At 35.2% G+C, this 24,785-nt stretch overlaps 1 protein-coding gene across 13 annotated transcripts in view; it reads right to left on the bottom strand.

Moving 5' to 3' along the window:
• Positions 168-24,785, bottom strand: part of ATP2B2 (ATPase plasma membrane Ca2+ transporting 2) — a 295,684-nt gene continuing 271,066 nt past the window's right edge. For 7 of the 13 annotated variants that reach the window (XM_021409829.1, XM_021409832.1, XM_021409831.1 and 4 more), the window contains 4 exons: positions 24,234-24,341; positions 20,167-20,349; positions 13,889-13,975; positions 168-3,499 (listed from right to left, as the gene is read on the bottom strand). In XM_021409829.1, the coding sequence (XP_021265504.1) occupies positions 3,188-3,499; positions 13,889-13,975; positions 20,167-20,349; positions 24,234-24,341 (690 nt within the window). In that variant the 3' untranslated portion in view covers positions 168-3,187. Of the gene's footprint in view, positions 3,500-13,803; positions 13,976-16,385; positions 18,109-18,627; positions 18,677-20,166; positions 20,350-24,233; positions 24,342-24,785 lie in introns of those variants that run through there. The other 6 variants (XM_021409838.1, XR_002442628.1, XM_021409839.1 and 3 more) reach the window with 6 other exon arrangements.

Raw genomic sequence — 24,785 nt, 5'->3', positions numbered from 1 at the left:
TAAAACTTTATCATTTTGTTTCAAACTATAAAATAATTTACATCACATATTTTACTTACTTTTGTCTTTTTTTTGTTGTTTTTTTTTTTTTGTTGTTTTGAAACCACAAACATTCCAGCATCACACTGTAGGAATAAGAATAACAATAGAAAGCATAACCTTTTGCATAGTATTAAATGAACAGACAGAGTAAGTTCTTTATTTACAATTATTGTCTAGATAAAAAAATTCATAAAAACAGATGAATGAACATATATTAATAACCCCTAGTGGGATGGATTGCCAATGTACCACTGTATTGTTGTCCACAAATCTCATGCTGCTAAGTACAGTACGTCGAGAGCGAGCATTTATATATTGCAGGGAATTTAACAAACTGATCATTTTGGTTTTTGATCCATTGTTCCCATCACAGAGAGGTCAAGCAATAAAAGAAAGGAATTGTGATGCACGACTTGTAGTTGAAAGGTCATAGCTATTCTGCTTTAAAAAAAATCTATCATTTATCATATACATAAAGCACAGTCTCTGCTCACAAAAGCCCAAGTTATCTATGCATCTCAGTTTATATATGTTTTACTATATATACACAGAATGCAGTGTTCATTTTCTTAACAGTTTTCAAGTCTGCAAATGGTACCTTAGGGAGGGATACTCCTACAGGAAAATTTAAAAAAAAAAATGAAACCAAGAAAAAATATGAAGTTTGAAAATAAAAAGGCAAACAGTCAGTGTTAAGATGCTGAAAACAAATTGTTCCAGTATTAATAACTTTTGTAGATGTTCAAGTCCAAAGCTAGAGGCTTCCCTGTAAATAGATAACACTTTGTTTTTTTCTTCTGAATATGATATCCCAAATAGGCCATAGAAACCCAATACATGTTATACAAAGGTTAGTCACCGTATTTACAAAGCGAAGAACAATCCTGACTGAGTTTCAATCACTCTGTTGCTAGGAATTAGCTAAAATAATAATGCTTTCATGCTAGCTTTTTACTGTTAAGAAACGGGTAACACTATCTGCTGGAAACAGTTGTATACACCTCCCACGACCTGTTCTGTTGTTGAATGAAACGTTTGGATCAGATAGCGAACTACGAGTTTGAGCCAAAAACATTCAAGCTTCTACACAAGAGTCCGGAAGCTGGCAATTCAAGCTGATTTGAGCTTTACCTGGCTGAATAGTCTTGATGCACCCTGAAAATGTTTTAGTCAGTTCAGTCTGCAGTTTGGCCGTGAGTCTAACCTTGTTTAGGAGAGTTCTGGCTTGGTTTAGTTCTTGTGACTGCAGAGATGCACCATGTTATTAGCCAACCTTAAGACAACCAGTAATACCTTAACAAATCAATTTGTCAAGCTACTTTGAGAGTGTTTTTCAACACATCTGGCATAATCAATGGTGTAATTCAAAATATCTTTTGCACTGTACAATTATGGAAAAGATTATATGCTGAAAAGTCTCCAAGCAAACTTTATATTAAATACAAAAATTATTTATGAAAAATCTGTGATCCACAAAGTGCTTAGCATTCAAGTGGTTGACATAGCAATTATATAAGCTCATAAATTTTAAGATATCAGGGCTGTTACCATCTTGAAAAATATTTTTCACCCTCCTTACTGCAGGTTTTCAAAGTAGCTTTCTTTGTAGAAAGCTCAAGGTAAAACAGTGTACTGTGTTACAGTATACTTTGTGACTACAGGAAGACAAGCTTGGTTAAAAAAAAATCACACAAAGAATATCTCAATATACAATTAATATCACTTCATTCAGACCTAATAGTGCAGAAATGATATTGTCCTTAAAAAAAAAATAAATCAAAGCAACAACCTACAGTGATTTTCATCCAAAATGCCAACAGCCCATACTTTGTAATTAATAAGGAAATAAATGCCTATATTACTAACTGAAAAGGATTAACACAATATGTCACAATATTTAAACATCAGTTTGATCTCCACGTAGACAAACCAAATATAACTTATTTTAAACCTGTTATTTATAAACTCAACTCAATTTCACATATTATCTGTCTAAAAACATTTTTTTGGAAGCCATTGCCATATGATTAAAGAATGAAATAGGCTCCATTCTCCAATGCTGCACCAAAACAAATTCAAGCAGTTTATCAGAGGAAAAAAAAAAAAGAGAGAACCTGATCATTCTGATTTTTATTTGAAACAAAGGAAGCCTGTTTTACCTCCCTGTATATAGGATCACAATGCTACATCCAATGTGTTATTATATTTTGGCTTCTTTCGTTATTTACTAGCAATATCTACAATATTTAACAAAAAAAAAAAAAACCCAAAACAACAACAACAACAAAAAAACAGGCAGAAATCAGAACGCAGCTGCAATAAAATATCCAGGGTGCGATATTACAGACGTTTTCAATGAGCTGAGCTGAGCCATTTTTATACTACTTCGGCAGGAAGTGCTTTCTTAACCCTACAAATAGTTAAGGATATTATCTACAGGTTTGTAAACAAATTACATTCTTTTTTAGGACATAAATAAGTTAAAATAGTCAGAGCAATTTGAGCAGAAACAAGGCAACATGCCAACAAAGAAACTTTATATATATATAACTGTATATATATATATAGATATATACATATATATAATTAATTATGTATATACTTATATGTATATATCTCTATATATAGTCTCATAAATGTTTAAGTTCCTCTGTCCAACTGGTGCAAATCTACTGTGCAAGTTAAGCTTTGCAACTTCAAAAAAGTTCTTTAAATTAATCTATACAATTGAGTCCATGCCACACAAGCATTTCAAAAAACTCACAGACCAGTGAATTGGATAAATAGCCGCAGAAAGAAGTCCTCTGCAGTTCCTGCTTAAGGAGGAAAAAATAAAAAAAAAAAAAAAAAAAAGAAAGAAAAAGAAAGAAAGAAGGGCCAGAAGTGTACAGTACATTCATGCAGGATTTTTTTTTGTTTTGTTTTCTGAAAGGGAACAAGAGGGGGGTATGTAAATCAGCCATTCATTCTTTCCCCAAAACCATTGTGATTAACAATTCATTCACTTGTCTCAGAGTGAATAAGAGTTCAAACAGCTTTTCAGCCAGCAATGTTTTTTAATATATATATTTATAGATTTCGGTTGCTGTGGTTATTTTATTTTATTTTACTTTAATTTTTATTTTTTTTGCAGTGACCTTTTCAGCTAAAGTGATGTCTCCAGGCTATGTATTGGGCTTCCTGGACTAGAAGAGGTAGCTGATTTACTTGTGTCAGTTGTAAGATTTATTCCACTGTCGATAGCACTGTTGTTCTTGTTCAGCGAAGACGGTGGACTCGAGTTTTTCTTGAGAGCATGGTCTTCTTCTAGGTCTGTGTCATCAATGAGTGGGATGTGGGGCTGGGAATCTTCTATCCTAAACTCAGGATGAGTCATAAAGTTGTGAATAGAGGTTCTAGATTCTGGTTTTTCTAAACCTTCATAGAGAGAGCTACGGAATGCCTTCACGACGCGGATCTAGGGGGAGAAAAGGAAAGAGGTGTCAGAGGTCACACTGTTAAGGGGCCAAAATGTGTTAGAGAATACTTTGTGAAAAATGTAGCGTATGGTTAGGGCAGTGCAGGCAGCTGAAGTCCATAGTCTCTGGATGTTATATGCATAAACGAGTGGCTCAGTTATGTGCATTTTGAATATCTGTATCAACTGCAATATTAAAATAAATCAAGTTTAAAGCCATCAAAGAACTGATGGGAAGTACTGGTTAAAGAAAGCGAACGTCCACTCGTGTGGTACATCCCTAGTAAAAGACAAGCCATGTTAATTGTAATGCAAATGTAAAACCATGCATGTTGATAGTTTTGCAGTGAGTAAGTAGGAAGGCTTTTTTATTTTAAAAAGTCTCTTTTTTTGTTTTGTTATAAAAACATTACATATAACAAATCACACTTCACAAACAGAAAAGCACAGAACACAGACACAGTTGGATGGGTACGTATGAGACACACAGGAGCCAAGTGTAAAAATTATAAGTAATATCAATGTTTTAAAGCAAAATCTAAATGAATGCAGCCAAGAGCACAAAAAGCCAAGCAGACAAAATACTAAGCATAATCATGCTACCACAGGGAAAAAAAAAAAAAAAATCACAGTTACCACAGAGATAACTTGCACACAACAACTACACTTGGAAGCCTGGATAATGTGAACATTGTATTGTTGAACCAACTTTTTTTTTCCTTCATGCATATGTGAGGTAAACACTCGAGTATAGACCCACTGTTCTAGCCATTTAACTTTATAATATATAGAAAACATAATATAGTAATGTATTGGTTGTTGGTTTGAATTGAATTGCGTTGTTAAACAGCAAGCTCTTTCATTTTCTGTGTCTCAGTTGTAAATACTCTTTGTAAAGTTAAAAGCTGAAAGTGACACAATTTATGCCATATATGCAGTCTTTAAACTAGGTCAGCAGACTTATGCCAGGATAAATCTAATGTTGTTAACCACCTGACGATAAGAACACAGGTGAAAATAAACTACAAGGCTCAGCCCATTAGACTGTGAACAACAGTGCAAATTGCTCTCAGTAGGAAATGAAAGGAGCAGTGAGGAGCATGGCAGAGTGGGGACACTAGTGCTCTGTGGGTGGGCAAAGGGAGGGATGCCGTCCGTATCCCAGTGACCTACGGTTCTGAAGAGACGTGAAGGGTTGTGCTATGTGTTACTACTGAGGAAACATAACTGCTTGGAAGGGAGTGGGGGGGCAGAGAGGAAAAAACAGAATGGCAAAAACGTGATCCGTTGGCAAATGTTTTATGGCTAAATATGAGTTCTATCCTTCTACTTCCATGTAGTTCATGAGTGAATTTTTAGCATTTCTTAAAAGGGAAAACCAAAACACAGGCAGAGGCAGAAAAGGTGCAAGCAGGCATTGTGAAAGCTTTTCCAAGCACATTTGAAATGGTTGGTGGTAGGTATGTGTGTCATTTTACATGTGAATATGCTGCACATTATTGGTTGGTTTAATATATCACTAATTTATAAAGCTTTATTTTCCCTTTTAATCAGCAGACTGTGTTTTAATAGTTATGTGGGCTCACACTGTTATAGCTGTGGGATCTAGCTGACCCTGTTGTTGGAGTTGTCCAAGTCGTACAGAATATCAGCAGATTTGAGAAAGAAGCTGACCTATACTTTGATCTCTGAACTTTGTCCCTGTTTGTATTCTCTAAATTTGAATGTTCATCATCTTTCAAAAATCCTAGGAGCAGAAGTCATGCCATCTTCAAACACATGGCCTTTGGTCAGTCCCTTCTCTTTATAAATGTGTTTGGTAGGAAAGGGCAAAGTACAAAAAGCAGGTCCATGTGACTGCTTATGTTCCAAGTAAGAAAACTAACGTGGTGTAGAATAGGCTGTCTAGGTCTGGGATACTGGATGATTTCAGGAGGCTGGCAGGTGCAAGACAAGAGGGGCAGAGAAGAGCAAGGTCTGTGCACTACAATCATAAAGTGTGTATAAGATCTTTTTGAGAGGGCGCCCGGAATTCTAAATCAGGGCTTTATGCGAATTGAATCACTTTGGATTGTGCTCTGCTCTGTGATGGTTCTGTAGTGAACCAACAAGCGATTAACTTGTATTGCTAAATATATAGGATTTGAACTCTTTTCTATGAGTTGACATACTAATTCCCTCATTACCTGGGCCTTTCTACTATTTGAAAGCGCAAAGTAGTTAGTCTAAACAATGAGAAAAGAATATGCTCGCCAAAGCAGTCTTTAAGGGATGTACCACATTGTCCTATTTGAAATCAGGGAAATGCTCTGTAACATGCCCACTTTGTGATATGGGCTGATACAGGGGTATTTTCTGCAAAGCTACCTACTATTTCTGCTATCTGAATAAAAATAACAGTCACCTCACTCAGTGGCAGCTTTTCACTATATCTGATTAAACTAACAAAATGTTTCATTCTCTTGCATATCGCCACATTTTATTGCATAGATTTAGGTTCTATTTGGCAGCTAGATTCTATTAAATAAAAGTACAATAAGTTTTCACTTAAAAATACAGGCTTGGATTTTCATATTATGCTTGTAGAGATTTTGTAGGATTCAAGAGAAGTAAAGCTTTTCTTCAGGCCACACAAGCTGCATTTAAGTCTTTGCTGGCTAGCAAGCGAGGAACTTAGTTTCAAACACTGAGACTACAAGTTCTGCAGTGAAGAAACAACCACTGAAGTCACTGGTAGTCTGCTTAATAAAGTTGCAGAAGCTGACTCAGAAAATGATACTATAGGGCAAGTGTGGATTTTAACTGTGCATCTATATTGCATTTATTCCCAACATTTGGAATCTATTTTACATTTAATACAAGCTTTTAGTCAAAGTAGCTCGCTCACATCTTACATAGTTGGGGGAAATCTGTAGAATCAGATTGTATTTGAGAACAAGTTATGAAAACCTGCCCACCATGGCCTGAATTCAATACTCTGCAGGGACCGCTGAAGAACCATTGAAAGAAAACACTACAGCAACATCTTTTGCTCAGACTAGATGTGTTTACGCAGCAATCTGAAGGTACATAATTTCAGAATGTACAATCAGCCAGTAGTTGCATCACTAAGAGTGGAGATCTTTGACAAGGTTTGGTCATGGAGTGTTTAAGTCCTGCAGGAACGCTTAGATATTATTGGCAAGGATTCTACATGTTCATAGTGATTTTTAGTAGAAATAATAGCTTAAAACTTATTTATAAATACTGATATATAAGTAGCTCATCTGCTGGATGGAACTGTAACAGAAGTGCCAAATTTGGGCAAATCCCTAAGGCTGAGAATATATAAAGCTAGCTAGTTCTCTTCTCTAAGGATCTGTAGAAAACTGCCTTCTTAACATCTCTCTGCAGTTTCAGAGTTGTGTGTAGGTTTTCCATACATATTCAGGGTTTGCCACCTTGAATACAAAGTTGGCATTTTAATTTAAATAAATAATACTACCCTATTTAAGCTAAGAACTGAAAAGATACTGCTTACCAAGAGTTACATGGCCCAACAGCAACAAATTCTTTTAATAAATGCTTAATGAAGCTCAAGGTTATTTGGAGTAGTATCTAGTGTCAAAATATTTAGGGGCTCTACTGAAGCAAAACCCACATAGTGTGATTATTTTTTTGAAGATAAATTATAGCTGATGAACTTCAAAAAATGCTATGGTTGTACAGCATGTAAAAGCAGGGACATACCCATGATGGATAGAACCGAGAACATGTTTTTTTATGAACTATGTGAAGCTCATGTAAATGAGATTTCTTTATGACGCTTGACAATGCCAAGGGAAGACAAACAGTGTGATACAGCTCCCTTTTCTCACAGTAATGGAGACAACAGAAAAAAATGAACTGCTTTTAAACAAAAGACTGTGGGAACAACAATTCAGGACATTTTTGACATGGCTCTAAGTTTCCACTTCTTTCTTCTCTGTAGCTGTAATAGAAAAAGCTTGAGTTTCATCCCACCTTGACAGTTATATTTATTATACTGCATTAGGCAAGAAAAATAAAAGAAATAGAAATTTAGATACTACAGTTTTTTTCCCCATCAGAAGAAAAGATGAAGTTCAGAATCTCACTCTTAAATACAACAGTGTAGGCAAAATACACAAAGCCTCTTTATCATCTGCAGATCTGTTATGGTTGGTAGCGTGTGGGCTTATACTCGAATGTTTACCTGGCTTCATATAAGCCAAGTATCTTGAGTTTGGTTCACATTCATTTCAGGCTCAAGGTTAAAGACTCACAACCTCTTTTTATTTCACTCTCTCCTGCTGAACCCTTTTGTCCAATGTTCTCTAGCCCTCTGGGAAAACAAACACATTTAATATTCAGACAGTAGAGAGTAGGGCACTGCAAAAGCAAATAAATTCTATTCTGAAAGATCAGTAAGGTGATTAGTATAAAATTGTAAACAAGAGGTCAATTTTGCAAAGAGATGCCAACTCATACATGTAACTGATACTATTCTATTTCAAAACTATAATTACACTAATTAGAGAAAGTTTGGTCAAGTACTTTGGGATATGTGAAGCTTGGAGATACAAGGCATATTTTCAGTATGTTTGTTCTTGTTTATTTTTGAATCCTCTCAGTTTAAGGTGTATTAAATTAGATTAGGTATCCACAGCAGAAGATATTGTATGTATGGGAGTCACGTGTACTTGTGACGAGGATGTTCTGGATATTCTTTTTCTACATAAATACGCCATAAATCTAGTAAGTGCTGCTGAAAAGTCAAACCACGCATAGCAAGGGCAGAATAGAATAACCACATTATCTGTGAAAACCTCAAGTCTGATCCTCATTTCAAAAAGTTTCACATGTCTGTTACTCTGCTGAACTTCAGAGCATGAGATCAGAAGTATGGCTTCCACTTTCCATAGCATCTCTCCTTCATTATAGGACTGTTCCAAAATTTTTGGAGCCTAACAGTTTGTATCAGATTGGCGAAAGCTTAAATATAGAATACAACTCCTTTTAAAGAAATGATGTCTCTGTTAGGACTCCAAACCTTCCTGCCACAATGCATCTCCAATTGAGGACTTGACTTTATATTTAGACTTCAAACATAATTATTTTCCCTAAAGGAAGGGTACACAGCAGTCAGTTAAGATTTTGCATATCCCAGTAGATTTGGGAAATCTTTGTGATAACCACTGGGAACTTCTAAGTTTTACTGTGATATCTCTGCCTCTATCAGCCAATAGATTAATAATGTCCCTAAATGCTGAAACTTCTTATAAACATCATTTTAGCTGCAGGTTTCACATTCTCCTTGCTCCATTTCCTCATGTGACCATTAAACCATGTTGCTATGGAAAGCATGCGGCAATTTCAGTTAGGCTGGTTTGCCCACCAACCTGATCATCTGTGTTCCAAATTTAGATCACTATTGGACAGTAATTTTGCTTTACATTTATTAAATTAAATTTTTTTTTTTCATTAAAAAAATGCTCCCATTTTTCTTCATGAGAAAATTTGATCCAAAGAATCTCTTGAGTTTTAGTTGTAAAGGCTGTCCAGCTTGATCATTACGTTTATGGGTAACTAAATACGTAAGAAATAATAGAAGAGCAAAAGCTGCTGAACAGTAATAATTTCTCAGTACGAGAGCATCTGATTTTCATGCAGAATAGATCACAAAAAGCTAAGCCAAACTCTCCCTTTAAAATTATTTATTAATAAAAGCATCGTAGTATGCACTAGAGTCAAGATGTCTGAATGTTCTGTGATGAACATTCTGGCCATTTCTATGCCATTTCTGGCATAATTTGCAGATGCTAATGCCCACATGCCACTCTGAGGCAAATGTAGCAGATGTAATGCTTCTACCTAAAGTAACAGCTTCTTGGCAAGTCTGAGTAATTTCGGGTATTTACAAATTAAAGAGACAATTCAGGTTTTACCTGAAGATTAGCCCCGCTTTTAAGAAATGGTAGACCCCTCCCAAAAAGTCAAAATGAGCAAAAATGCAGCCTTTGTGATGCTATGCTTTTTTTCCTTTTTTTTTTTTTCTTTTTGGCTGGAAAACACTTAAAAATAAATCTAAAAAACTTCAGAGGTCTGTATGATGGAAAAACTCTGAGAATATTTTGTGATAATTTGGTAAGATTTTAACTGCCTGCTAGAAACCCTTGCATCATTGCATTTGTGTGTGTGTGTCATCTTTACAAGTGGCTTGTTTGATGCCACTGCTGCTGATGTTAACATCACAAAAAGTTTGCTTCAGTGAAATATCCACTTCTGAAAATCTCAGCCAAACATGACAGCCCTCAACGGAACAAATCCAGAGGAACCTGAAAACACAAAAACTGCAGCAGAGTCATGGTGTGGGAGGTTGCTCATTGGTTTAGTTTTTCTTTTGATTGTTTTTCCCCATATGTATCCTATATTTAACAATACTTCTGTTTTATAAACTTTAAGGAAAGAGTTTTTTGTATGGTTGGTTTTTTTTTGGTTTGTTTTAGGAGATCTGCAGCTTCTTCCACTTAGGAACATTATTAACTATATTGTCTATAGGGGAATGGAGGGAAGGATGAAGAGAAGGTACAAAGGAATAATAAATATGTATCTTTCCTGGAAAATTTTAAACCGTATTCTCTTGAAGGAATTACCTAATGAAAATATAAACAACATTTGACAACTAGGTAAAAATAGATAAAGAATAACTTGTTTACTTTGTGTACAGTTAGATCCTCTGCCTAATTAACCCAAGTAGCAAAGGCTTTAAGCATATACATGATTTTAAGCATAAGCTAACCTTTGGTGTTCCAAATTTTGAGCTTCTAAAGTTAAAGAAAACATTCATTGCCCCTCTTCATCTGATTCTGCTTTCTCAAAGTAAAAAGTAGAAGGAAATGCATAGAGAATACACATTCTTGAGTTCATAAATTTTACTTTCAATCCCCAAAAGCTGGAAATGCATAGCCTGGTATCTAAAAACACTTTTAACTCTGTCATGTAACTGTTTTCCAGTGACAGAAGACTGTGTGTATATGTGTGTGTGCATGCATACGATACGGCAAAACCTGAGAAAATGGCCAGGAACACACTGAATATAGACCCTTATTATTCTCATGTTTTCATTTTCTGTAGTTTGTGTGCATATTACTTACTTGTGCATATTTAGTTTGCATTTGCATAAATCTTCTACTTTTACCAGAATATATAAAATGCCAGATTTATTTTTGCAAAAGCTTTCACTATGTTTAAAGCCATAAGGTTATTTCAAAAGAGGTAAGGCATTCATGAGGTGGACTTTATTATAAACTGACATCCAGAAACGCAGAATTTGTTATCAGCAAAAATACTGAAATCTGAACAATATCAGCTTAACTAGAGAAACTTTAGTACCATAGTAAGTAGTTATTGGTATACAAATTATTTTCAGTTAAGATATTCTGCAATCCTTTGAGAGATCTGAATGTGCTGTACTTATGAATACCTGAAAATTTAGGTAACACCTCGCTCATCTGTTTCACACCTACTGAAGACAGGGCAGTATTTGACAGGCAGCTGTATCTTTACTCATGCACTAACCTTCTGTGTAGTTATTAATAATTTATAAAATGGAAGAACGTTTATTTGAATCAAAGATTAATCTGCCCAACAAGAATAGAAAAAGAACAAGACTTTTTTTTTCCAAATGGGAATTATAAACCTGCTGAAGAAATGATGTAACCAAGCGTTACACATTGAAAGGTTATACAAGTAGTAAAGAACTGCGTATATGCTCTGTGAAATTAGGCTTCCGTTTTTTTCTGTCAAACACCATCTGATGCTCTTATTTCTGCAGAATGTCTGTATTTTGGATGCCCAAAACGATGGCTGAAGTATCCTTATAGTTGCAATGTGCTGAGCACCGGTTCTCTGAAATTGAACAGTGGCTCATACTGGGCCTCCTCAAGTGTTATGCCCTTTTGTCTTTGCTATAGTTTTAAAGTTTCCCCTTAAATATGTGATATCTACATATGCAATATTTTAAAAATTCCACAAAATATGGAAAGGCTTCAAAATCAGAGATACAGTTATCCTATTATTCCTCTCATCCCACAGGAAAAATGTATTTAGGGTTTCATTCGTTCTGAGCATCTGAGTGGAAAGAATTCAGTCCTGTCCTACTTCATTTGTGTCAAGCAAAGAGCTGAAAAGTAAACCAATATGTTCATTTTGTAACTAACATTTTCTCAGAAAATGCCAATCAAAAAAAGTATTTCAACTAAATTTGGATTTGGAAAGCTTTACCAAGTTCTAGAAGATACTTAAAATGGGAGCAATTTGGGAATAAACATTTTTTTCTTTTCTTTTTCACTGTCATTGAATTTGTGTTATTATATTAATAAATCAAAACATTCCCTAAGGATTATAATTTCAAGGGCACACCAATTTCATACTAAGCAGACATTGCATAGCAGTAATAAAATTCTAGCAAAATTCCGCACAGCAGTTCAGAATCACTTTAAAAGATAAAATCTCTAATTACTCTCTGCAGTGGAGATGCATATCCCTGCATAGCTCAATAAATCAATCTTTTTTTTTTTCTGAATAGATGTGGTTGTAGCCGATCAACTCTGTAGAACTGTTCTATTTTCCCAAATAAAGAGACAGCAAACACTGTAGCAGACTATGCTTCTTCCTATTAATTAACTCAGCTCATAACTGAGTAACACCTTTCTCAAGTTGCAATACTATTCAATTCTTAGCTGTTTTGCTGCAATGGAGAGAAAAGGAGGAAGATAAATTAACCATTTTATATTTGCTAGATTTACCCTTTCAGACCACTGGCTACAGGATATTCATGGAACATTTACCACAACAGAATGAGTTGTTCTCTGCTTTCTGCTCAAATGTAGAAGTGTTACTAAAGTCTTTCTCCCTGGATGAAAGGCTTGGTTTGTCAGTAGCATTCTGTGTCCTGCTTGGCCTGAAAAGAGGTAACTCAGGCTCTGACCTCTCCTCCGTAGCAGTTACAGTGCCTATGGCACAGCAGCGGCACGCAGCCTTTGTTTCTCATGGTCATGCTGCTGCCCTAAAATTGTTGATGCTCTTGGAGTAAAAGTCAGGAGGACAAACTTCCACCGAGACAGAAAAAGAAAAATTTTCTCTAAGAGCAAATTGCCAAAGCTAGAATCTTAATGGCTCTTTGAGTTCTTAGCAAAAGTAAAATTTCTCCTTTGATATTTAATTTCAACAAAGTTTCTAATGTATGTCTAAAATTTCTTTAATGTTCAAATACTGAAGAGGTTGCAGTCGAACTGAAAGGCAAGGTTAAGCCTCCTTTTCTTTTCTTCTCCAGGAGCTCTGGAACATTACTTTCCTCTCTTGTCTGCCTTGTCTCTGTCTGCCTTCCCTCTGTCTGGCCAACTTTTCAGCAAAAACTTGTATCAGGGATATACTATATGGTTTTTGTAAAGTATGGGACAAGTTTATAAGGCGAGTTCTATACATTCAAATATTTGTTTGATGCTATACAAAGTTAGATGTCTAAGAGCCTTCCTAGGCAAATGAAGATGTTTTACTGTTAGTGAAGTAGTCCTTTCAGAATCTTTATTCTGTTCACTATCTCTCCACTAGATGCTTCACTTACATCTAGAGAAAAGCTGTTTCAAGATTTCAGCATTTAAAAACATGCTTCTTCTAATAAATTATTTTGTTGCGTTGATGCTGTTCTTTAACTTGCCTACCAACCTTCTTCCTCAATGTTTATCTCCCACCAAATTTAGAGGTGCTTTTCTTTCATCATTCATGCAAACCATAATCCCTTAGCCTTGCATCATAAGATAGATTCTCTATTTCTTCAGTCATTCCTGTACTTGTGCCAAGCAGAGTACTTCTTCACTGGACACGAGTGACCTACATTATACACTCTTCCAAATGGAACAATCCATGCACCTAATAGGCTGGAGCTGTTTGTTTGTTGTCTAATGCAAGATTTTCACAGTACTATTCAGAGTATAAATTTTGTAAGCAGTATAAAAACATTAAAATGGCATTAGGAAAATATAACACAGAAACTTCTAACAGAATCTCCATACACTGAATAAAAAATGACTAGAAATTACCACTCTAACAGTAAGTTAATGTTAACTTGCAATAAATGATGAAGAGCATCTACTGTACACAAAGTAATCCAGTTGTGTGTATTAGGGTATGCATAAACTACGATAACAGGACAAAATGGGAGAGTGCAAAGTAGCTCAGTCTCAAATGACTGCTACATAAGTTGGCATCTCTGTAGATCTGATGCATTAAGAATACACACTCACGCCCAGCCGCAGCAGCAGATGTGCTGGTAGGAGAGGAAAGAGCATTGGATAACGATACGTGACTAGGGCTAGAAATATTGGTTACATCCTGGGTCTGGCTTGTGACGGAGGACTGTCTCCTTAGAGCCCCCTGAAAGGAAGTGCCACTCTTGAAAGTATTGACTACTTCGATCTGTAATGGAGGAAAGAATGAGACAAGTTGCTTAAAGTATGGATACAGTTGCAAAACTAACAGGAATAATAATGAAAAACAATAAATCAACCGTGCAACGCAGTTTAATTTCTATGGAAATAAATACTTTTTTAGTGTCCTTCTTAATGTTTTAAATGGTCCAGTTTTTCTGCCTGAATAAAATGAAGCAGCTCGATAGGAGGCAATAGAACTGCATGTGTTTAAACAATTAGAATTTTTTGAATAAAAATATTAAAAATTTAAACCATTTTATTTATATGTAAATAAAGTGAATACAACTGGAATACTTGAAACAGCTAATGTCTACTTTTTCCTACTGATAATAGAATTGCTTTGCTGTTGCTTTTTAGGTGTCCTTTCAGAAGGAGGAAAGTTCAGTTACTTAATCGAGGGGGAAAAAGAAAAGCCTATAGAAATATTACAAATAAGACTCAATTTTGTCTACAAAAAAGCAAGTTTGTCAGTATACTAGCTTGACAAAATGGAAAGTATTCTGATATTTTACCTTTTTCTATAATGAAAGTTTGTATAAATTAAGCAGTGATAATGAATGATGGTCTATTCTAATAACAGAATAAAATATAAATATTTTATCTTTATACAGTGCTTAAAATTAGACAAAATGATGTTAAACTGGACCGAATATTTCAGTAAACAGAACGACCATTTTCTACTTGTTATTTCCATATGCATATTGTAACCCACTGTTAGATGTGTCTTTGCTGAGTATCTTCCTTTAGTACTTTTAATCGTCAACTCAAAAGATGAGTTAAAAAGAAGGAGATATTCCAAGATTGTCACCCGCAGAACACAATAAAAAGCAGGCTCTATATATCCAGTGTGTTTAAAGCCAGGGATTGGCAGTAGATAGTAGCTACAAATCCCTAAACAACAGAATGTCCTCTTCGTTACAATAGTACAAACACAACACAGCAAAACAGTAACAGAATCCATTAGAAGAATTCACCCATCTAGTTGTATGAAGCAGCTCATTGTTTCCAGATTTTATCTTGCAACACAGATTTTTTTAAGAGTTACAGCCTAGAAAGTAGTTGGGAAAAGGTGAAGTGGTATGTTTATCAACTTAAACAGCACAAACCTTGGTATAAGCCCTCCTAAATTTTCTAAGTTGAAAGCATTATAATAGATTTGCTAACATTTTCTACTGCAGCCAGTCTTATTAATAAATAAATTCATATGGCTTCATCTCTAATGGTATGGACACGTCCCCTCCCATTATCTTAGTCTTTGGAGAGCACTGTTCTCCTTTATGTTTTCACGGAAATAACCATGTCAAAGCCAGCTGTAAAATGAATCAAAGGTTACTGCTACACGAGCACCATGCTGTACTTCTACTAGACAAACATTAAACAGCCTTGTTCACTGACTCTTTATTTTCCAATGAGAGCCCTAAATACAACGTGCATTTAATGTGCACACTGATGGATGTACAGTATTAAGCAGTCATGACAACATTTTGCAGCTTTGCTCTCCATGTTTTCTGCAGCAGACTTATTTTGAGCTATACGTCCAATAAAAAAATACAGGATGTGATGAGTTGCCATGTGGAATAAGGACACAAGTGAATCACTGGCATTTTGAAAACAGCATATGGTTCAAACCATTGTTACATATGAAGGCATGTTAAATACTCACCTGAAATGTTTACTGTACAAAAGCAGAAGCACATAAAAATCCTGGGTTTTAATTACCTGACATACGTAACAGAGCACTCTTCAAAAGAGAACATTCAAGAAAGATTTTAAAGGCACTCACTGAGAGCATGAAGTGCACTGTGGAAGATAAAAGTGGTAGATCCTAAGCCAAAGGACATTTTTAGATGTATAAATGCCTTTCCAATTAACTGAAAGACTAGTATAAGTAGGAATGAAAAGATAAGGAAGATCTGTATTTAGTAGTTTCTCCAGAGAACAAGAATTACAGGTGTGTAATTTACTTTTTGTCCTGAAAAAAAGTAACTACAGACCTTGATGGAGTGAATCCAGAGGGAAAAGATGTCAACTGTTTTAGAATCTTAAAGGTTGAACATACAGGGATGTATTCTGCCTGAAGCCAATGAAGAAGAAGAAAAGAACATGGCCTCCTAAGGAGTTTATCTTCCAAAATCAGAAAACAACAGAGTTCACCCAAATAAATAAATAAGTAAAAAATGAGATGCTTTTGTAATTACAGAAGACTGAATTTATTTAGAGCAATTCACGCTGCTAAAAATGAGAAAGTAAAGGCTAACTTCTACATCATAAAAAGTTTGAAAAACTTCCAACAGAACAAAGAATGTTTTGATGATAAGCCTTCAGGTAGAGAAAAAAAAATGCTGTTCTGTCTTTTTTGCCTCTCTCATCTTTCTTTAAATTCAATGCTATTTTTGATGTATGCACAGTTAATAAAAATGTCAGTGATTAGCAGTTTAAAAAAGAATAAAAATGGTTCTTACCACAGCAGAATAGTCCTGGCAGGATAGGTATGCCAAGACGTTTTTTTTTGTGATGCTTTACATGGAAAAGAGCTTCAGCAAGCTTATCTGTTGTTATTAATGTTCTCAGGAGACCCAGATATCTCCATCCAAAATTAATTTTATTTGTTAAAGAACAAGAAGAAATTGGCTCTGCTCCATCTCTGATAAACAGTTTGCTTTAGTATTAGTAAAGCAAACTAAACTTTAATCTGCATGAAATAAAACAGTTTCCATTCTAATTAGTGTGATCTCTAACAATGCTTTTTGTATTAAATGCTATATTAAATGGAAAAAAAAAAGATGTACTAGCTTTTAATTTAACTTTCAAAGCATTTGCTAGAAGTGACTGTCATTGCTATGGCATTTGCATTTGTTCAGGAACGTTTTAGTATGAACGAAAATGCTGTGCAGCATCTCTGTATTTTTGAATATCCAAAGAAAAATCTTTTTTTCTATTTTGTCTTGCTTTTGTTCTCAAAACATTTTTAATATTTAGGAAGTTTTTATTCCTTTTTTGCCACATTAAGAAGATAACATAAACTTTGAATTATAGAGTGAAAGAAGCAGAGGACAAAGTCCTTGTGTTATGAAAAACTGATATATAACCAGAAAAATTTTCAGACCTCCATACTTAACAATTTTGCCTACTCAAGTCTGAGGTAACTATAGAAACTTCTCAGTATACAACTTAAAGAGATGCAGTGAACTGGTGGAACTTCAGAATGAAGAATTCTTGAGAACTGCAACAAAGAACTGGAACGCACTGGTGAAAACTAGCAGAGAAAAGTCCTGGCTTCAATGAAATTTGAGGCCATTTTAGTATCTTTATGAAGTTTGCATAACTAGAATGAGTAATGCCTGAAACTTCATATATTACCAGTCTTCTGAGAGAGCTGTCCAGTAATGAAACACTTCCAGTCAGAAGACAGCACGCGTTTATCCAGAGAAGACATACAATATATTTATAAGACAATACAGTATCTAAATGAACAGAAGTAGACAAAATGAAAATCAGAAATGTATAGGCAGTCTCTGTGACTTAGGTATGTGCATTTTTCAGGCACTTTTCTTTCATGTAAATTCATGCATGTGCAGCATGAAAAAGAGATATGTCTGACATCTCAGTATGAAGAATCATTCATGGAAATCCTTTCTCTAGTGCCTACAGAAACCTGTGTTGTGAGAGTGCAAAAAAAAAAAAAGTCTTCATTATTGCAAAGTTTTTGTCAGTTTGGATGAGGTTGTATTGGAGATCTGTCAGTTATCTGGAGGGAAAACAACAAAAAAAAGATCACAGATTCGTTATAACTTTCTGAGGAGTGAAAGCTTTTGCTGAATGCTGGAGCTGTATGTCCCCAAATGTCTGAATAGAACATAATCAAAAATAAACATCACCCATTATGCAGCACAAGTGTATGATGGTTGAAACTGGATTTGTTGAGATTTGAGTCTATAGCTTATTCCTAATCTTAACTGTCATCTTCTTATATATATAAAGTGAGGGGATGCTCTACCTTCTTCTTTTGCATCTCCAGAAGTGCATTAGACATCAGAGGATTCTTGCAAATCCTCCAGCTCCCCAAGGATGCTACAGACATCCTCATCTTCTTCCATCAACTCTTCTTTAGATGGCTTCCTGGGAAACGTAGTACAAGTGTATGAATTCATTTGGATGGGCCACAACACACAGCACATCAAAATGTGCTCAAGGTCCATCCGACAAGGTATCTAATTTGACCTGTATATAGGTTCATCACTCTCCAGTGGACATCTGGAAACTGCATATGGAACTCATTTTGAGTGTGTTGGCCCATTTCCTTTTTCCATTATCATTCCACAGATGTGAAATGGATGTAAAAATCAAAGTCACTGAACTAAATGAGAAAAAAAATCACAGAGACTTTTGGTAGGAGAGGAAGTAGTACATCCTACCAAAGATACATCTACAGCTAAGAGCAGAACAGAAACTAAGATGGATGTTAGCAAAGAAACGTAATTAATTTCATTTTGTTTTAAATAGTATAAAAGAATAATAATTTTTCTGTGAATTAAGTGGACAAAGATATGGAGAAGAACTAAAAGCTATCTCTGAGACTAGAAAAAGAGCTGAAAGGATGTAATTTTCTTTATTGTGTTTGTAGTTGTTTACACTCACCACAACCAGAAAGACATCCTGACAGAAATGCCAACAGGCAACACTCCTCCTACAGTCATCAGGAAGAAAAGAATGCACATTTAGAGGTCATCTTTCCAAAATGATCACCACTACCTGGGCGCTTGTTTGTACCTTTTAAAATAAGAGGAACTGTGACAATTTGAATTTTCTCTGCTGATGAGTGCTCCTGACTCAAGACAGAAGCCAAGACACATAAACCTAAAACTGAAGATCCATATTTAATTACGTAATCAGAAGCTCAGGAATTTACCAAAATCCTTAATCCTTCTCTAACAGCAGTGTCCACGCTCCTTCCTTTTTCATTTTTCTGTGATGCACTAAACAGACCTAACCATCCTAGTTTCAGCTAACTGCTTTCCCACTTCTCTAAAAGGCATGGCTGCATCTTTTCTCTGGGGAAAAAAAAAAAGTATCCATTTGTATAATAGAAAAAGGGAGAAAGTACCATCCATCTCAAATTAAGACCAAAATGTCAAACTCAGAATCTTGTTTGACAGAAATTTTCTTTAAAAGAATCTTTAAATAAAAATAAGAAGTATTTTCTTAACTATCCACCTCTTACTTTCTCGTAAGTATTAAGCAAAACATTCACAGAACCATTTGATATCACGCGGAATACACATCTTTAAAAGTTGCTCTCTTCTGCAAGCTGGCGCAGGTGTTAGAAAGACTAAAGTGCTTTAAAACATGCTACTTCACTGCAATGAAAAAGGTAGAATAGTTCTAATAATTTTCTAGCATTTTCACTTAATAGCCTAAACTGTACTGAATTTAACAGTGTGGCTCAGTACAAGTGTTTAGTATACCATTCATCTCAGTCCTTTAATTTTGCTTCTAAAATATAATGGATTTTTGTATTCAGGAAAAGTTAAAAAAATATATATCTAAAATATCATCCAGAGTAGCCAATGCATACATTTCAGTATTCATTGGGTGCTTAAGCTCTGACTCCTTTAAATCCAGAATCAGATTTTTCAAGACCTTAGAGAAAAGACAAATTAATTCCAGTTACATATATATATATATATCTGTATATACATGATAGTAACACATTTTATCTTTTGTAAAATCAAGTGATGCTTTAAGCTTTAGATTCAAATCTTTTTCCCTTATTGCATGAGTGGGAACAACAGTACATTTTAGATGAAATAAAACGGCATGTTTTAGAAAGCCTTCACAACGTTTTGCTAGCCATGGTGAAAGCTAGCATTTTCCAAGTAGCACCATTTTTTCAGCTATCATCACTGAAGTAGAAAAACAAACGTCCGTAGTAGTATCGAAAAAGGTATTCCTGTTTTTGAATATTATCTTGTTATAATACTTACAGTTCCACTATACACGCACTTATTTAAGTTCACCTATTTTACTATTTCATGTCATGCTCCTTTGAAAACAGTAAAGCAATTTCCAAGTACCATCATTCCAATACAGAAGCATTCTCTGTGGCTTTCTATAACATTATCTTGTCTTGATCACAGATTACTTCTAGACCATGGGGGCATTTACTTTTTAGCATACCTGGGTTTGGATTCTGTTAAGCCCTCTGAACCAGAGAATTTGTCCACGTCGAAGTTCTCTCTCTGCATGATCAATTTCTTCAACATCTTCATTGAGTTCTTCTTCAGGAACCTCCTCCTTCTCAGTGAGCCGCCCTGCCTCCTTTAAAAACTTTAGCCTACTTGTTGGGATGGTTGCAATGACCTAAAATTACAAAAAGCTGCTGAAAACATAAACCTAATTCAATAACAAGAACATAATAAGCTAATTACAAAAGAATTCTGATATTTTAATGAGATTTCTAATCTTCCAGAAAAGCTTCAGATTTTCATATTCATCATAGTACTTTACATTTATACAGCTCCGTTTTGTAAACAATCAGCATTATGTGCATTGCTAAACCACATTAGAAACACATGAGTATGGAGCAAGTTTAAGGCTAGAAAGAAGCAGTGTCCTTCCTCAAAAAAACTAAGGGGGGATGTAGGTATTTGAATGTAATTATTTAAAGGAAACTTCACAAGATCAATACTTTTGCAATTAGTGTTCAGGGATTTCTAATGACTGAAAAACAGGCTAATGGCCATTAGTGTAAGCTGAAAATTAGTTGCATCTCATGCATATAAGTCTCTTCACACTAAAATTGGTTCAGGTATTCCATTTGCCTTTGATTCGGAAAATTAAAATAGTTTTCTCAGCATGAAACAGAAACAAGGTTTCTAATGGCATAGGTTTGAATTTCTTCCTGTTGGACTTTTTGTGGAGTTCTCTCTGAACTCTCTGTCCTCATTAGTAATACACAGAGGTTTATATCAGCCCATTTTCTTATTCAGTTTGCCTAAGTAGTCACTGGAAGTAATTAATAAAGAGATGGCTACCGATCTTAAGAAATTGTAAATAGTGAAGTCAGACTGTGTTGAATATGATTATTGTGGATAAATTTCAATGTTGTTATCTTGGGTAGTCATTTTCTCTTGTTTCTGATTTCTTCTGTCAGCTTGAATAGAAATACAAACAGATGGCCATTTAAACATGACTACCAAGAACGTTTTGAATGCTAAATAATTCTCCTGCAAAGTTAAATATTAGACACATTTAGTAAAAAAAAAGTGCTGCCATTTTCTTTTCTTTTTTTTTTTTTTGCTTTTGTTTCAGCAGTGAACAATCACATCTCTGAAGCACAAATGTGTGGAAGAAAAATGGAGTCAGCTGGAATAGAAAAGAATAAGATAAGAAATGCAGATAAGAAAAGACAGCTCTGGGACATTCAACAACCATGGAAGTTGCTGTCTGGTGGATGAAAGTCTTATTCAGTTTGTGATACTGATTTTTGCAGTCCTCTGGCATGTGGTATTGTCCAGATCACAAAAGCCACAGCACAGACTAAGTTAAGATATTCTGAAAATAAGAGTGTTGAAGGTACTTCATACAGCTGATCAATGGAGGAAAATTGATGAAGAGGCACCTTATGGTTTTGGAAAGCTGGAATGTATATTGCAAAGACACATGAAAAGGCACCATATATTTTCAGGATGAAAACATACTGTTGAGTTTGCTGAGGGTCTCCTTGAACTTTGTATACCACAACTCTGTTTTTATTACATTTCTGTTAAAGACAGATAAAGAAACGTCTAAAAACTATGAAACCTTTCAAAATGTTCTTTGGGCTGGAAGACCTGACGGGCTTGAAAAAGGAATGAATTGGCATGACACAAGCAAAGACAGAGCAGGAGTGAAAAAATAAAAGGTAAGTGCTAGTCATTGCAATACTTACTGAAACTGCCTCAGCTTCCCAGCTTTCAAAAAAATTTGATGCCAGTAGTCTATAGAAAGAAGCTACTTGCTATCTGATGAAACTGATGTGGATGAAGGACTTGGAAGACAGCATTTATATAAACAACTACAGCTGGTAGTGATTCTGTGTGATAGAACATAGCTCTCCTTCAGCCAGGCTCTCTGCCATAATTATTTTCTTAGAGTGTTCTTGTATTTTTTTGTTTGGTTGTTTGGTGCTTTTTTTCCCCCCATATCTGCAGGGACCAGCCTTGTTCAAGTAATGGCAGACTCAACAGACTCGATGCAGATTAAGAAACTAAGTATTATTCTCAAGAAAACTACCGTTCTGGAATGTGATGAACAATTTTCATAATGTAACTTGAAATGTTCTAGAAAGACCTTGTTTTCAGAAGTCTTGAGGGCCACTTTTAGAAATCAGTGTCACTCAAAGCAATGCAATTTGCTTTCCAGACATTCCGTAAACTCTATTTAGAAGTCTCAAATTTTACATCCTAAATCGGAAGTCTTGATTGGTTACAGTGGGTTACAAGAACACTAGGGTTAGGAGGAAGTGGTAGAGCAAAGAGGAAGAGGAAGGGAAGCAGCTCTTCTGAAGGAGGTGTCTCCTACCATAGAGGTCCATGAGGAAAGGACTTTCCACAGACTATCCACCATGTAAACCATTTTATTCTCTTGTGTTTTTCTTTTGTGGTCTCTAAAGACTGACCACAAGGGAAAGTTTTTATTCTGTTTCCTCCACATAAAATTGTAGCCTTTCCAGTGATTAAATTGTTGTGGTATTCCCATACCATTCTAATTAAATAGCCAGGCGTTCACAGTAAGGCTTGAGACTATGCCCACCTTTGAATTGAAAACATGCTGATAACTATTCTTAGTTTTCAGTTGCAATGTAATAACTACATGCACCAAAAATTCAGAAACGTACACTGATAAAGGCCACGGGAAGTTCTCCACAGCTGACTGACCTCACATAACTCATAGGTTTTATCTCCCTTTCCATGCTTTTCTTTTCCTCCTCCCAAAGTTGGTATTTTCCATCAGTACAAACAGAACTTTACCTCCCAAGATTTATCAAAACTGATTTTTTGTTTTCACCGTGTAACTTAATAACTCAAATTCCACCTTCAGGTAAGAACTACATTAATACAATCTAATAATGGCGATTTTCAGCAACATACGTATTAAAAGCTGTCAGGATTGAGCCTATTCTTTCAAAAAAATCTGAGGTCCAGCTGTCCAAAAAGCCTATGTAGTTAATTTTTTTCCATAGTATATCAGTTTTGAAAGCTAGTATTAACTCATTACAATTCAGTCAAATCATTTCCATATTCAGCTGCATCAGCAATTTCTCGCTTGGCAAACTAGCTGATCTGTATGCATCTTCATATCTGAGAAGCAAAATGTTAATATTTTTCACACTTTTCAAGATGTGTCAAGTGGCATCAACCTGAAGACATTAAAAGTATATTCAAATATGAAAAAAATACTATTATTATTTGTAGTCCTATTTTGTACATAAAAGAATGATGTAATACTTTAACGAAACTGGTTGTAACTGTACTATTACAGACAGTTAATCCCATAATTATCACACAGACACTTGTTTTTACATGTATATATAACTTCATATGAGCTAATGATGACACAGGTTTTAGCAGAATTCATAAATGATGTGAATTAATCTGCACTTTTCTGCAACTATACTAGGAAAAAAATCCTTTTTCTTTCATCCCTTCTGTCCTTTGCACACAAAAGTAGGACTGGTGCAGGTGTATATTAAATGCACTAGGCATGGTCTTCTGCAAGTTACAAGGTTACAGTGGATGTACAGAACAGTAGTTTCTGTCAGGGAAGGGGTGGTTTCACACAGCACTGGAATCTCTTTTCACTTTCAAAAATTTGCCATGGCCAAACATACATTGCTTTGGGTACTGTATTGTTGGGAAGCTTATAGTGCATTTGCTGTATGGTTTTATGTTTATAGGTTATGAATCAAATGTCTTTCACACAAAACACTGAGGATGATTTTTATGATAGCACACTCTGCGTAGGGAAAGAAAAGATATAAAAATTAACAAAAATGAAAAGGAAAAATTGGATAAATTTGTTTTTGAAGTAATTAGGGAGCTATTTGTATTTCAATGTGTGACAAATAATGATGTTCTGAGAAGGAAACAGTATAGTAGAATTATAAACTGGTTTTTTTGTGTGTGTGACTTGTGGCAAAAATTGGTCTTTGATCGGTTTATAAAAACAAATGAAAAGGTATCTGCATATTCCTGGATGCTTACCTGGCCCCATACAAGTTCTCCTAATCCAATAAATACACACCACATCCATTGGTCAAGCTGCAGGGGAGAACAGCTAAATGGTTTTCCTCCAAACTGGACAATTACTATCTACAAGGAAAAGCAAATAAGAGTCACAGCCTGAATAGTCTGAAACCACAATTTCCTTTTTGATTCAGTGTCTGAGTGCAAATCTGTTGTGAACCATGCTCTGAAATACTTCAGCTACTAGAAAATCAGGGAGGGATGAGTAAAATTAGTAATTGATTCAGAAATGTGGCTAGTAGCTAGATAACACTTCTTCTTCAGCCAGATAAAATTGAGTACTAGAACTAGGAAAACATTCTCAAACATTTCCCCTGACAAATAATGTAAAGATGCCTGTGAATTTGTCAGGCCTCTCTAGAGACATTCTGGCTCAGATTAGTAAACCCGGGTTTTTGAGCCAGCTGTTAAAGACCATCACTATCAAATTCTACAGCGGTGTCCTTTCTTTCTCCCGCACTTAGTTTACTGTCTGGTTCTCTTTCTGTTTTTAAACTGTGGTCCAGATTG

Source organism: Numida meleagris, chromosome 11 (assembly GCF_002078875.1).
Source record: "Numida meleagris isolate 19003 breed g44 Domestic line chromosome 11, NumMel1.0, whole genome shotgun sequence".
NCBI lineage: Eukaryota > Metazoa > Chordata > Aves > Galliformes > Numididae > Numida > Numida meleagris.
Note: the sequence above shows the minus strand (reverse complement) of the source record. Positions and strands in the feature narration are given on the sequence as shown.